Below are 17,012 nucleotides of genomic sequence, written 5' to 3'. Positions count from 1 at the left end.
GCTTGTAAGACAATATACAATTTATTCCTATAATTGATCCATTTATGTACTAAGAAATTGTAATCAAAATTAAATATGTAGTGAGTTAAAATGTATCGTTATATTACTGTTACTATTCAGATTACTTACTAGTAGAGGAGCCCGAGCTATGTCGAAGAAATATAATATTATGCTCTTCCATATTTTTGTATGCTGAACAAACTCAAAGTATTCGTTAATTCAAGATCATATGACATCTATTTGAACATTTATGTAATTACATTTAAATAATAGTTTGTTTAAGTATAAGTTTAATATCAATTATGTAACCAAATCATATATAAAATAATCGCTATTAGGAATACTTCTTGATATTTTCGTATGGCACCCATTATCTGCTGTCACAACGGCGAAGGTAACATGTGTTTTTAAAAACAGCTTTTGGTTTAATTATAAATTTTATAAGAATTAAGTTTATAAGGATACTAAACAAAACCTGTCGTAAGTTAAGTATTTGTATAATTTTGAAACAAATGTATAAATCAACATTTTTGAACTCATGAATAGCTTAATAATTATTTTGATAATTTTTTACGTAATTTACAGTTTAATTATACTGTAATACTCATATAACGACTATATATCTTATCATAAAAACCCGGGCTCCCCGACTATATGAAATAAATGTTATACATGTAATTAAAACACGATCAAAAAACAACATTTGGCAATTGACTACTTCTTCCGTTGATTGCTCATTAATGTTCTCACCCGCTTGAGATTTGTGATAGTAACTTGGTCGTTAGGTTGCAACTGCAACGCGCGCCTGTATGAAGAGGCAGCCGCTACATACTTCCCGTTCAGGTGCAGAATAGCGCCAAGATTCGAGTGGTGCTCAGCTTCCTGGAATTGTACGCGAAATATGCTATTTGTTTCGAAAATGTCTATTGGATGAAACTCGGCGGGACGAAGAGCTTTTGTGTTTCGATGCATTGTTCAATTTTAAGAAATAAATGCTATGAACATTGTTATTCAACATTTTAATCTGTTAAAATTCAGAGTGAGAGGTTAAAAGGAACCTTTAGTTTAGTTATGTGTTTTATTGTTAATTTATAAATTACCATAACATTGTTTTAGTTAAACTCATTTAAAGGTTTATATAAATATTTATTTAATCTATACATATTGTCTTTATAACTTTATGTCTGCTTCTTTATACATTATCTTAATTACACTGTTAGAATAAAAAACATACAATTTTCATCACAGTTTAAATTAAATTTGAAGGAAAGCGACTAAAGAGTACTTTACATAAAACGATGCAAAACACCGAGTTAGTTGTAATACAATCCTTAATACTTACGTTAGGATTTAACTCTACTGCCCTCGCGTACCAGCGCTCAGCGGAACGACATTTTCTTGCGTCCCGTAGCGCACGCGCAGCCGAAGCCGCTCGCACGCTATCGGCCGGCGATAAACGCGCTGCTGTTACAAACTGTTCAGCCGATTCACGTAATCGACGTTGTGATCTTAGAAACATTCCTAAAATACACGCAAGAATATAGCTATATACTCGCACACAAACACGCAGTAAACAGATACATAATATCAATAAAAAAAATATTTTACTCAAGTAATTCTTGGTAATTTTTATAATAAAGAAACTGTTGGGTACCTATTAAATAAATAAATAATTTTTACATTGATAAGATATTTACCAAATTGATCTCGAACCGCCGGGTCATCAGGGGCTAAAGTAATTGCCTTCTTAAACCACGTTTCCGCTTCCATGTTTCTACTTGTCTAAAATTTTGAAGTATTGTTAAAGTTAGGTATAAAAGTGAACTTTAAATTATGAATAATGTAGGCCATATAAATACTCACATTTCTAGCTACAATCTGAGCTAGGCTTAAATAAGTGGCCGCGTGACCAGGTGCGAGAGCTAACGCTGATAAAACGCTGTGTTCAGCCAGGGCCCATTGTTGCAATTGTATATAAATATCCCCCGCCATTGTTAGGACATTCTACAAAAATATATGAAGGTAATTCAGGAAAAACATTTTTCAAAGCGACAAACTACATTTAGTTGTTTAAAAATATGAACTGGGAGACATTTTGACTTGTTATTCTTTGGACAGACAATCCAGCGAGGCTTACAAAGGTGCTCGTTGAATGTCACATTTATAAAAATATGGAAATATGGTAAGTGCTTCGTTCCTTCGCTCTAGTTTGTAACACAAAGAAATAATAATAAACTGCACTTTTGCTAGCCTTTCTGAAAATTAAATAACACTGGAATCGCTTCATAATGGAATCTTATAAATCATGTAAACTCAACGTACGTGTCGGGTCCAACCCACAATTGGTGAGTTCGTCACAGGAAGTATCTGTAGCGCTTCCTTGTATGATGATAAGGCTTTGTGCCAATGCCCTCTTCGCGAGTGCAGAGCAGCGAGCTGAACTAATGCTGAAACGCGTGCTGCGTCATGTTCTCTGCGATCACGCACGCGAATTCCATCGGCGCGCGCGCCCGCCCGCAGTGCGCTAGTCGCCTCAGCTAATCTCCCGTCAGCCATCAAAGATGTGCCAAGATTTACATAGGCCACTAAATTAATAAAAAATGATACATTATATAAACACTTTAATAATACATATAAAATAACTTTGAAAGCCTATATACATTATACTTTATCGTTACTAAATTACAGTTTTGAATAAGGTACATTGTATTAGTTTGTGTTAGCACAATTATTTTTACATCAGATGACTACTGAAGTAGTAAAAAAATTGTGTTTAACGTTTTATTGATATTACGTACAATGTTTACAAAGATGGCGTATAACCAGAGAGGTTTGATTTCTGGTAAAATTATTATAGCTTAAAAAATATTATTTATAAATACGGTATGGGATGTTGTATCTTGTTATAAATAACAACCCATTTTTATCTTTGTTAATTAAATTATTTTTCATAAACAACAGTAATTATTCTTATAGAAACGCTCAAGGGAAAAATATATCTGTCGTCATAAAAGTATGTTCTGTGTGACATCTGTTTTTTTCTTTTCTTAGTATGCTCTATTTATGTTGTCACATACATCGAAATCTTATAGAAAATACTACACAATATAGTATCTACATTTTTTGTGTGTATCTACGATACGCTTCACCGCGTAGAGAATTTGTCTACCCCATGATCTTAATAGTAACGTAACAGAACGTAAATATACTGTTATACAACCAATTAACATTTTAATATTGCTTAATTGAAATTTAATAGTGTACATAGTAAACGTTACTCGAGATTTATCGAAGCAGAAAACTGTCGAAAGTAACTTAAATTAAATTAATTACGTAGAAATTGAATATTCACTTACAAGCCATGGATGGTCGAAAATAAATTGCCTTTTCGAAACTTTTGATAGCCTCGGAGTATCGCCTCTGGTTTTGGTGTAAAATGCCTCTGTAACAAAGTTATTTCTAACTTAATATTTTAAACACTATGGGAGCTTGTGAAACTGAATGAAGGCTATTAATTTTATGTAGATTTTCAGTTTGCTTCATGCCACAGCTAAGACAGAAAGTAGGTTTATTGTTGGTAAAAATTTGCAAGAATATACAGATATACAGTCTCGACTGCTATGATACGTTTTATTCCTGAAATCTTGTAAAGAAGCTCTTTAAAAATATATAACAGGCAAGACAGGAGGCTCATCTGATGTTACGTTATACTGCCGCCCTTGACGCTCACATTGCTAGAGGGCTCGCCCGTCCGGCCTTTTAAGAATTGAGGCGCTCTATTCTTAAAGGACCCTAAATCGAATTTGTTCAGATATTTTCCAGAAGCAAATCTCTTTAATCAAAATATGCAGGTCAAATGAAGAAATATCTTTATTTATTTTCCAAACAGTCATTAATCGAACATGTTACTGACATTTAATATGCTATTATAGTATGTACTATGGAATTGCAAAACTAGCGTCCTACGACACAACAAATTGAGGTTATAAGCTGGGTGTAAAATAATGAAGAAATTATAAATGTTTTATTAAATAAATAAAGAGCAAACTTATAATTATATTCAAAAACACCGATATTTCATTAATGCAATTTTGAAATGCAAATGATGTTATTTTCTCAAACATGTTCGAATTAATACAATTTAAAATAAATCAAGATGATTTAATTTTCCGATATGTAGGTTCGAAAAACAATACAAATCAAAGCCTCCAGCACGCAACTCATGTACCAATAACACAATATATGGAAACTTTTACTCTTTGTGTCATAAAATATAGTTAATATTATTTTATCTACAAAACATTATTCTGATCTATACAAGCCTCTGGCTGGTGGTATAAACTTAATATCGCTTGATGTGGATTAAGATATACAAGGTAAATATTATAAGTTATATTTAATACAGTGGGTATTTTGCTGTTGGGTTTATAAGCTATTAATAGCTGTGTCAACAGTCAATTGGCGTTCATATATATCGTAGTAATTACCAATAAGAATAAATAATCCGTAATTTGATATACTGGTAAGCGACTACGCCTTACGACTGGTCGTCGTAGGAGTTTAAGCGAGGGGTTTAATGTGGATAATCTTATCTGTATCCATCTTTCCGTCTTTACATTAAAATGAAAATTTACTCGTTCATTTTTCGATGAGTTATAATACTAAGAGCTAAGAGCAGTGTTGGCCTAGTGGCTTCATCGTGCGCCTCTTTCATAGATACATATACATTTACATGTTTTAAATGTATAATATGTATCTATCATTAAATATTTTCTAAAGTCAAAAGTTGACTACATATTACATTTTGGATAAAATTATTGCTGTAAAGAGATTTATTTTCAATATTTGCGTACTCAAATTAAAACAATATATGTTAACTATTCCCTTTTAACAAATTCATACATTTTGAGGGCTCAAAATGCAAACTATGGTTTCTCGTGAAAAGGGATGATAAATATCCGAAAAGGGTATCTGGGTCGATCATTGTATGAAAATCACATTCCAAATTTGAATACATCGGAAATGTGTTGTTCACATGAAACTCTTGTGATATTTGTTTAATTATTAAATGAAAATAAGTAAGAATGAAATTTTTTCTCACCAATAAGATATAATTTACGTTAATTAAGTAACTTCTGGGAAGGTGATTAAATAGTTTTATAAATGATACTTTGATAAAACTTTTCAGTACTTTAGTAAATTTACAAAAAATTAATAAACTAAAGAACAGTGCATACGATTCGCTTGGTGTAGCCTATCGATTCTTCATACGTTTGAGCACCAGCCGAACAGTTTAATATACTAATACCGGAACAACTGCATTTGTCATTTCTTATAAAAAACTAGTTTAATAACATAGATGCGGCAGTGCAATATTGTCCGCATGAATAATGCAGGCTCTAGACTCGGCTCAGCGTGGGCTCAGCGAACACTAATGAGAATGGTCCGACCCGGGCATTGTACCTCGTCTACGCCAGCAATAATTTGCTCCTAATTCCCCTATAATTATAGTGACGTGCTCTGTATTACATTGTATTATTGAAATACTTTTATTTCATTTAAGTTTGCGATAACACCCAAATTGCATTAGTTACCTGTAGTTTGATATCGAGCAATTACATAGAGAATTCAATGTGGTGCTGAGAAGTTGCACGGGCTCTCACTACAAAATAAAGAATGGGGCTACGGAAGGGAGAGAATTGTATCAAAGCAGTATTGGAGGCAGGAATAGATTGAGATCTTTGAACAATTAATAAAATAAATATATTTAAATAATGCATAAAGTCTGACTTTGATACATTATATACGTAACATATAAGATACGTCACAGATAATAATTGTAACACGACGCTTCACGAAACTAGTGGCAAACATAGAAAGAATATAATCACTGCGAATAAGATTTCTAAAATTACATGTAAATAATAAGACAAAGATAAAATGTAAAGGGGATTACTTTAAACTATACAAAATATGTAATATTTTACCGGCTAGCCTAACAAATCTTCTACTTGTAAACAATCATACACAGGAGCGTTTATCTGATTTGATGCATCATAAAACTGGCTCAAGGCAAATATCCAAAGGTAAATTTGAAATACCCATGGTACAAAACTATGGAGATAGAACATTGAAAAAACGAGTCCCATACTTACTCAATAGTTTATCCGGGGACATGAGCCAGCCTAAACTCGCTAAATTTAAAAGTTCATTAAAAAAAACACTTGTTAAATACTTTGTAACTATTTACGTAATTTATTTGTGTTAATGTTTTTATTTAATAATTTATAAGCTATGTTTATATAAAGCTAGTTACCTGCAGTCAAACTGCGTATGTAGTTTTGCAGGATATGTTTGAATTGAAAGTGTAGCTTTTTATGAATAAATACATTACATACATACATACCCACTGTGTATGGATACTTTCTTAAAAACGTAGTAAATTTAGCTACTGAGTCTAAATATATATAACATGGTTTCCCTTTCAAATGAAACGTGCAACAGTAAAAAGTAACGCTTAAAAGTATTTTCGTGTCCATTTTATTTAATTACTTAGAGGTAATTACACGACACGTTGTATCATTAATTTATTTTACGTTGATTAAAAATTCAAGTAACAAAAGAAAGATAATGCTTTTACATTAAGAGTTTTAATGTTTAAACGTTATATATAAGTATTGGCATTTTTGATGAATAGGACCTTTTTATAACTTATTTAGAGTGGAAATTTTGTACTAATTTTGCTTCTGGATTTATACTTGAGCTGTTTTTATTGTTGAAGGACTAATTTCTATTACTTTTTCATTCACGGTTTAAAAACAAATGAAGATTAGTAGATCCAGTCATAAACATTGAAATCTGTAAGAAAATAGACATTTCTAATGACTTTTATTTCAGCTAAATGTAAAAAACCCGATGCTTTTGACGTGTAAAAACCTATATTTGTCCTCCAAATTAGTGCCCGTATTTCGCTTTTAAATATTGACACATTTTATCCAAATAGTAACAACAATTTAACTATATCTACACTAATATAAAAGCTTTTGTTTGTTTAAATCCGTGAATCAAATTTTTCGAATCAGTAGATTACAAATGGAAAATTATTTTCGTTTTGATTGATCCATTTATAAAAGAAGGCTATGATCGACTTATATCTACAGAGATCATCTAGTTATAATTAATATTTTGATTACAACATACATTAATATTAGCACAAATTTGTTTACAAGTTCAAATATCGAATTCAAAGTTAGCTTTACAATTGAACAGTTGAACGATTTGATTCAATACAAAACAAAGTCTTTAATATTTGTTTGATGTGGTTTGAATCGCTCGGATCAATTGTAAGTAATTTATGCAGCGAAGCCTCACGAACAGAGCCTTCCGGGCGTCACGCGATCGCGACATTCCGCGATTCAGGTAAGGTGACAAATTGTAAATTGAATTAATGTTTAGCTGCTCACTTAAATTATAACCTGCGTTAACACAGGTAAGGTTTAGGTACAATCAAAATATTCAAATGTTAGTTGCGATATTAGTTTCGGCAACTAGATAAGTTATTTATACATTTCTTGAATCAAATTAAAACTAAGCAATTTTGATAAGTTTCTATTAGCTTCAGTTAAATTGTAAAGGTTAGTTAATAAGGTAATTTTAAGTAATTTATTAAATAATAACTAACAACAAAAATAATTATACATCTACAAATTAATAGTGTATGTGTAAATGAGATGAACAATATCTCGTTTTTTGATTTGAATTTTAACTGTTTGCATCTGCTAATTCTGAAAACATTGATGGACACAATCCAAATATCGAAACATATTTAGGCTAAACGATTAAATCCGTAACTAAAAAAGAAAACATCGAACGTATGAGAGGAGGCGAAAGCCCGTAATCCCATTAACAAACCATATTAGTTCTTGCAAATGCGTTTAAAACGAAATTGTTTCGCAAACAGGCGATATGCAAAATAGCTAGGCGTTGTCGCAAGTCTAGCTGTCGGGAATGTTAAATATGTGTGTGCAAACATGAGCTTAATCTACGTCTTATCGTAAGGACACGGTATGTTGTACTGGTACAAGTCCCGTGTGTACCCTACATTGCTTCCATTTTACCGTAATGGAAGCGGTGTGAAGTGAATTTGGATTTGCATTGGTGGAAATGGATTTTAACACACCATTTAGCACCTACAGCGCAGATAGTATCGTGAACGCGATTTATGAGCTAGAAATATTCTAATATTTGGCGTACATTTATATAAGTGTGCGGTTAGAAATCAGCATGTTGCTTTAATGGCTTTATTACTTATTAGGTATAACTACAAATAATTTAATTACATTTTATATTAAAACTGATTGTAAAACATAAAATGTTACGTTAAGGATAAGCTATTGATTATTAAATAAATCACAATTATGATTATGTTAATTAAGTGAGGGCCAGCGGTGAATCCCAAAAAAAGAAAATACATTTAAATTCATTTAATTAAATTACTACACTAAACTGACTTAACTATTAATATGATAATTGACTAGGCCTGATGTGAGATGCACGATCAAACCTGCTGGTATCTGTTGTCCATTTCGTTTTATAACGGTGTTGAGTCAGAGGGTGCAGGTATTAGTTATCTGGGGTAAAGGGAGTGCAATGGATATGTAAAATGTTACTTCATTGTTTTGTTAAATAAATAATAAAGAGTAGCTATACTTGATGACGATATCAAACAAACCTCATACAATATATTATTATATCAATACTGCCATGCAAATAAAAATGTTGATAAATTAAATAGGACGGGCGTTGGTGTGAGATTTTGTGTGGACACTTTTGGTCCCGTCTCACCGCCCTTGGACAAGCAATAATGCTGGGGCGGCCGCAGAGCTGACGGAAAATAATAACCGCTCAAGTATAAACGTCCAACTCCAACTTCGATTTGTTCTCTTTGGAGTAGAGGCTCTTGGGGCGTGGGGTTCAAGTGCCCAGGCGCTAATTATAGATTTTAGTTTGCGTTTGGTAAATACCGTTGACCCCGTCCCTCAACGAATAAGTATCGCAATACCACAAGGAAATGCTGCCTTTAGCTGCCTTTCCTAGCTTTAAAGGAACACTGCCACAAACAGACAGGGAGAACTTAAAACTTTATTTTATTTTATTAATTTTTAATTATTTTTATTATTACTATGTAGGTTAAGAAAATTGTAAATACTTTATATTTAGTTTTATTTATACAAATATAATATAGATACTGTATAAATAGTATAAGTCTATGAAATATGCTGACATCATTGTGATAAATATGATATTTTTTATACAGAACATCTATTAAGTAGACGAAAATCCTTGTATTAAATAAATTATTAGCGAATACTCGGGGAAACAATTGTGTAGACACGTGCCTACGTGCTCAAGTGACTGCGTACCAGCAATTGAACTGAATGAATCTACTTATACCGTAATTTACATGATTATTCACAAATTACTATGAAATTTGGTTACTACGAAATGTATAATGATACGATGAGCTAAATGTCAACTACAATTATTATACAATTTCAACTTGAAAATGTTCGGATAAAATAGTCTGTATCTACGTCATAGAAATAGGTAAAACATTTGCACGTTACGGTATTTGATATTCCCAAGCAAAATATATTATTTTCAATCGTTGTATTCATAGTAACTAAATGTATAGTAGAAAAAAGCACCCGAGAACTTTAAAATCTAACAATTATTATTGTCACGACAATAACAATAGCGTTGGCGATTCCGATATCAATGTTATTTCTTTGCACAATCGCAAGGTTTACATCAACACCACAGATAGAACTAGATGGAAATTTTGCCCACATAAGGGTAGAAAGAGCACTTACCCTATTATGTTTCCAATAATATATTTTCCTTTGAGTTCAGGTATTATTTGAGTTTCAAATATATAGTACTGTGTACCATTTAAAGGCACACCATTAAGTTGAAGTTATTTTTTAAACTACAAGAATACATATTAGCTTTGTATTCCTGTAGAAATACAAACACAAATTCACCTGCTTGTAAAATAAACACGAATATTTTTACGCCGGTTCATTCGTTATCAGCGTGTTAATAAAATGCCTATATGAGGTAATAACAATAACTTTGAGACGAGTCGACACGTCAGCAAATATTCTTACAAATAAAAAGTTTGTTTTGATTCGTGCTGTAAAATAAATTCATGAAATTTATGTATGTTTGTTTGTATTGTTGCAATTATAGTTTTTATCATAATTGACTTAAGATGGAACCTAAACCTAGTCTGACACGAGATATTAAATAAATAAAACGTATGTGGTATTTAGAAGCTTTAAACTCAATCCAGGTAATATATAATATAAAGTCTCATGAACATTTGGAGACATAATTATTACGATTACCTAGTTAACGAATCTTAATAATAAGGTTTTTAGGATATGAATCACTAACACAGGATAATGTATTATACTTTTTTTGTAATCCATGTTTGGAACAGTGGTTTAATGGACAATAAATTCCTACCTAAATTTCACATTTATCTGTGCTCGGAATGTTTATTGGTCAACAACCAACCAAATATATGCGAGTAGAAATATATGATGTTTTTCGTTATAGGTAATTTAAAAATACTTTTGAAAACAATAATAAAACATTGTTTTTTATAGAACAGGGGGCAAACGGGCAGGAAACTCACCTGATGTTAATTGATACCGCCGCTCATGAACACTCTCAATGCCAGAGCCTCACCAGGCTCACGAGTGCGTTGCCGGCATTTTAAGAATTGGTACGCTAATTACATCAAAGGCATAAATTGTAGTAAATAAAATGTAACATTTCTTTCTATATAACTTTATACGTGTGTTAAAAAAATGGGGCGTACTTTTTGCGTCTAAGCCCCGAGCTTACACGGAATACAATGCCACATTTTGCACTAATTACATGCAGATGAAATCAGCTTGTATCATCACCTTTTTAAACATCAAATGATTTTTATTTAACTCATATCAAAGGAATTCAATTATTAAAAGCAGACAAAAGCATTAAAACCTCTATTGGAATGGCTTACTTACTTTTAATTATACCTTTTCGATCCCTTTTGTTACTGAAATACCTTTTCCCTAAAATAATAAAGCATTTTTCATATTTCTAGCACCAGGGCATTAATGAAATTTTTGTCGCATCGAGGTTATCAAAAGCCTGAATTACAAAATTAGTTTAACATCACATATATATTTGTGGTTAATTTATATTTTCTTCGTACTACGAAAATATCAGTCTTCGTGCGTGTCTCTACCCAGCGAAATTGGTTTCGAATTTGTTGACACAGAGTACTTATTACCTATTTGCCTTAATTATTTACATATCTTAATTATATTAACTGTAGAATCATTCAAGCGTACCAATTCTTAAAATGTTGGCAACGCATTTGCGACCCTTCTTGCAATGTTCATAATATTATAAATAAAAAATAACAGTAATAATAAAATGTAATTTGTATAATTTTTTTTTACAATACTAATGCTACGATATTGCTTTTTTTTTTATATAGAACAGGGGGCAAACGGGCAGGAGGCTCACCTGATGTTAAGTGATACCGCCGCCCATGGACACCCTCAATGCCAGAGGGCTCGCGAGTGCGTTGCCGGCCTTTTAAGAATTGGTACGCTCTTTTCTTGAAGGACCCTAAGGACTCTAATACCAAGACCTTCGCTATTCTGTTATTTAGTTGCTTATTAAGATAAGTACCATAAATACATCAATCAGTATTATCTTTGGTACTCACGATTACTACACCTAATTAAACTTCTTTAAGCAATCGTGATCCTCGCAATCGTTTACTTTTACGTAACGGAAAAACACTCAAAATATCAAGAATATTTTATTGTTACTATGTACATACAATATAAATAAAAACGAATATGTTGTTGACACAAAACTCTAAGACGGCTGGACGAACCAAGTTTTTCGTTTATTTATTTATTCATCGAACTCTGAAAAACGTTTTTTTTTGGAGAATAATGGAAATTTGCATTAAATAATCAACGATAATAATAAAAAAGAAGATTCATTTCAAGAACATTAGTGTACTTATGTGTAAGTAAAAAATACCTGTGTCAGGGTTCCCAGCTCTTCAATAACTAACAATTACACCAAGCTGTACCGCAAAATGTAATTCCGTAAAAAGGTAGGTTGTAAAAAATCCTTTAAATTAATACCTTCGTTATGAATTCTAATTCTAGTATGTTTATAAGACGGTAAATTGGTGAAGATATTCGTTAATTTGAATTTGTAATGAGCGCTACGCAATCTGCGGCAAAAACCCAATAAGTAATGAAACTTCACTCCCGTATTGTAATTGTCTCCCCTTTCCTCGATTATACTGAGCGCATGTTATTAAAGATAATATCAGCCCCTCTAGCCAATATCACTTCGTTAGAGAAAACGATGACACAATAATGTTAAGAACCTTTCGCGCGGCGCCGTGAACGTTGGAGTTATAATACTTTAAAACAGTATATATATCTGCTCTAATCATACCACATATATTAAAGGAATATCATATATTTAAAACATAATACAAAAGACTCAGATTTCTATCTGAGCACATTGTGTTAGAATGTATTTCACGCGTCCAAATTCAAAATCGAGAAAAGCTTTTGAAATGCATGTTCCACATTCAAAATAATTAAAAAGAAGAAAAGCTTTTATGTTATATTATATTATATATTATATGTATTATACATGTAATTCGTTGAAATATAATAATATGCTGTCTCACGTATGCTGTAAATTGTGTATTAATGTATATATCATGTACATTTCATTACCGCTTACTCATTTGTTAGGAACATGAACTGAATATGTTAGAATTTCTCAGTAACACGAGCGGAAATGTAGGTATTTTGATAACTCAATTACAGTATATAATTGTACTTTGTGTATTCAGAAATTAGACAATTAATTCGATCATTTTCACCAAATTTTAATTTGGTTCAATTTTGCGTCAATCTGATTTTCAAAATATTAGTGATTAATTAAAAGATTTTTCTACTATTATCAGTAGATTAGTTCAGGAACTAATAAGACAGAAAATCTTTGACCCAATCATTACAAAGGACGCTACACCTACTTTCATCAAAGAATAATCCATGAAGTCATCACTCAGATGTTAAAGTTTAAAACCTATAGGACTTACCATTATAACAATTCCAAACGCCATATCGCCTTATTTGAAACAGTTTAATAGGTAAAGTGCTGTAAGCCACAGTGAATCTCTATTGAAATACAGATTTGGTATACCTAAAATGCGGTAAATGCGAGCATACAATAAATCACGCTGACTAATGTGGCCTAAATTGTCAATCTACTCTCATCCTGCCAAGCGATGCTCTTCATACAAGTAGCATATATTCGAATTGATAATTCAATATGCAACTCGTATATGAACGTGGTATTGATACAGAATTGTATCATTGTTCATTACTGGTTACTTAGTGTGGAAAATCATTCCAACTACTATAATAATATATAGAACTTCTACTACAAATTTGACGGCGCTTAAAAACACAGTTCCCGCAAGAAATGTTAATGATTTAGTTTATTTGCAAACTATCTTGAATTTGCATGATTCGTCGATTACACGCCAATGGTATAGCTGGGTGTAAATTTTTTTTTTATAGAATAAGGGCCAAATTGGAGTCTCATCTAATGTTAGGTCGTAGATACTCTCAATACTAGAGGCTTTGCGACCGTTTTAGGAATAATTACGATCTTTTTTTGAATAACCCCAAGTCAAATTTTTTCGGAAACACTTTGTTGAGTAACTGTTGTAAGACAAGTTAATTGTTTAAGAAAATATCTTGGACAGAGAAAGTGTGAATGTAATTAGAGTTTTGAATATGTAAATAATGGCAAGCAACACTAGTCACATGTACATAAAAAGTTTTAGTTTAGAATATTGGAATACCTATTGGAATTTTATATAAAAAGATAGTTTTTTGTTTTTCTATTGGTACTTCTATTCTAGACGCGGACACGTCTTTAGCTCTTTATAACATAAATCAGTGTGTATATAATTGCAATAAATATGTAAGTGTAAGAATGCTGTGCTTAGGAAATATATATTAAACAACATGAAGTGTATTTTAAAATTCACATAAATTCACCACTAGAGCTCAGTCCCCTTATCGGAATCGACTAACAGTAATCTTCCACTTTGTTTATACTACTTAAAACTATTTAAATATGAATAATTTAAGAAACGTCACGCTTTCATGTCCCCCAATTAAGTCGACATTTCACGTGGAGTACTAACAGGCATTTTTGGCCAAATCATGAGGCATCAAAGCTAAAGAAAAAAGTTTACGCTTTCAGTAATTAAGTTGTATGGGCTGACGTTAATTTGTGAAACTGCACGGAAACCCGACGCTTAGGTGGTGTAGTCGAGAGGAGCGTACCCGATTAATTCAAGTATTCGAAGCTTCAGTGAATTAATGGGACAGTCTGTGTGTGCCTATTGATTTTGTGTCGCTATAGAAATCTATTATTATGTTCCAATTTATTATAGCGTTTCATAAACAAACGAGACAAAGCGATGAACTTTGCGTTATTGGCTTTGTATTTTGTTGATTAATTAACAAGATTTATTGGAAATAATTTTGATATTGTTTTACAATAGGTGTACCACTTTTATGTACATAAGGATAACTTTTACTTGGTTATTTGTTACACCCCAGGGCTTCGAATGATGGCTAGAGGTTATTAAATTGTTATATTTATCCTTGAGATGTTAACAGTTACTCTAAACAGATCTCTTTCTTCATTCAATGACACCCTGAGTACACGCGAAGCAGAAACATTTAATGACAGTCTCCATGTCTTCAGCCGTAAGATTCTGCAGCCACTGTTGATCCATCACCAATAGTGCAAAGTAGAAATAGATTACATTTTTAAGTTGCACATTTATATTTTTTAAATCTATATATAAGTAATTTTCTCTTTGTTATAATATATCCCATGAATGCATGCATGAATTGTTTTTGTGTGTCGTCTGTTCTCTGTTTTTGTCTATTTCGAAATAAATAAATAAGTGAGCGATGTACCCAATGAGATATGAAGTGGTCTAGTGTCTTTATGTGAGTACGAATTTATTTTCCATTAATACCCACGCCGCTACACAAATGTAAAATGCTTTGTAATTAGTTTCATATGTTCCCCATATCATTTCCCCTCCTTAGACAGTCCGTTAATTAATCCTAAAAGTAGGTCGTTATAATGTAGTTGTCATTTTTTTAAGGCACACAGGTACCAATAACAGCATACAGGAGTACAAATACCTAGTTTGTGAAGGTTTTTATGCTGTTTCGTAAATACTACAAGTAACGAAGCCTACATATAATAGTTACTCAAACTTTGTTCTATTTACCGTTCGTCACATCCATATATCCTCTACATAATACGCCTAAAAGTTACAATACGTGTATTTCTTTTGCCAACTAATAAAATATAAATAATATATGCGTTTGCGATGTTGGTAACCCTAATAAAGGTCGAACCATTTACCTTCCAGTTCCCTTGAGAGGCAGCAACATTACTTTACCTAACTGAACTTGGAAACCTTTTAAACTTTCCCACTTGTATTTAGATTACAATAAATAAAATTTACCAAAATACCTTTTGTTTTACTTTACAATGCTACTGAATATTTCATACTTAACATACAATTATTATCATATTATTATCTGTATTGGAGATCACAATCAAATCGTTTTTATGTAATGGATTCCAATTTACCTAGTAATTAGTTCGAAAACACACCTTTTGTTTTATTTTATAATGCTATTGAATATTTCATACTTAACATAAAATTATTATTATATTTGTGTCTGTACTTGAGAATACAATAAAATCGTGTTTAAGTAATGGATTCCATATTTTTAGTTCGCGAGCAATTTGAAAAACATTGACTGGAACATCACTACATAATTTACGCTTTAACGACAACAGAAATTGAGTTCTTCGTTAATCAATTTAATATATAATACACATAATACTGTGCGCAAATGTTTATATCTATATGAAATAATACAGTGACTTTTCTACGGGGACGAATAGCAGCTGTAAGAGCTTTATTATTTTTCTATTTTGATCGAGTAACCAAATAAATGTTAGTAAAGCAATTATATTTTTATACGGATTCTCATTGTAAAAGCTTATTGTCAGCTTCTGAAGAGGTTTTTTATAGGTGGTCCATTTTTACTATACCTTTTATCAAATATCAATTTACATCATCGGAATTATTAATGTATTTTCAACCTTAATCAATTTACTAAGCTTTGAAAATGAAGATGTTAATAATTAACGTACCCTACGTTTATCCTATAAATAAAACCATGAAAATCAGTGGCATGGAGATACTTCCGTTGAAGTAATCAAATGCAAATGCAATCAAAATATAACATTTTTATTACCATACTTTGCAGCGAGGATAGCTAAGCTAACCTTTCTACCATTTTGTATTAACTTCACTACTATAATAAATTGAATATAAGTAAAATTTGTATTTGTTAGAAACTATATACTCACAAGTTATAATGTACATCGGCCATGTTTGGTCTGTATTTTAAAGCTCTCTCGAACGCTGCTTCGGCCTCCACGACTCTCCCTTGTGTAGACAAAACGCTGCCAAGATTTCCGTACGCTGTAAACAAACTACAGTTTACTATCGTATTTTAAGTAAACTATGAATGCTAATCAATGCTTCTTTTATCTAATATAACACTGATCTACGCAAATCAGCGACTAAATTTAAGATTCAAATCCTACCCTAACGTTTGATACAAACATACAAGTATATACGTTTCCTAGTAGTACAAAAACCTTTGTAGCTGCATATTCATATGATATTCTTTAATAGCTTAATAGTAAACAAATAATATAGCTATAGTATATAAGAGCATTGGCCTAGAGGCGTGCTTTTAATATTCGCTCGAACGGTTAAAGAA

At 31.7% G+C, this 17,012-nt stretch overlaps 1 protein-coding gene across 1 annotated transcript in view; it reads right to left on the bottom strand.

Moving 5' to 3' along the window:
- Window positions 1-300: 300 nt before the first annotated feature.
- The window catches only part of LOC110994008 (protein O-mannosyl-transferase TMTC1-like), an 82,607-nt gene continuing 65,895 nt past the window's right edge, over window positions 301-17,012 (bottom strand). The window contains exons 5-11 of the mRNA XM_022260474.2: window positions 16,594-16,708; window positions 3,357-3,442; window positions 2,323-2,585; window positions 1,864-2,004; window positions 1,698-1,782; window positions 1,343-1,521; window positions 301-882 (exon numbers count right to left, since the gene is read on the bottom strand). Coding sequence (XP_022116166.2) covers window positions 715-882; window positions 1,343-1,521; window positions 1,698-1,782; window positions 1,864-2,004; window positions 2,323-2,585; window positions 3,357-3,442; window positions 16,594-16,708 — 1,037 coding nt within the window. The 3' untranslated portion in view covers window positions 301-714. The remainder of the gene's footprint in view (window positions 883-1,342; window positions 1,522-1,697; window positions 1,783-1,863; window positions 2,005-2,322; window positions 2,586-3,356; window positions 3,443-16,593; window positions 16,709-17,012) is intronic.

The sequence above is a fragment of the Pieris rapae genome, chromosome 10 (assembly GCF_905147795.1).
Source record: "Pieris rapae chromosome 10, ilPieRapa1.1, whole genome shotgun sequence".
Taxonomy (NCBI): domain Eukaryota; kingdom Metazoa; phylum Arthropoda; class Insecta; order Lepidoptera; family Pieridae; genus Pieris; species Pieris rapae.
This window is presented reverse-complemented; position numbering and strand designations above follow the sequence as displayed.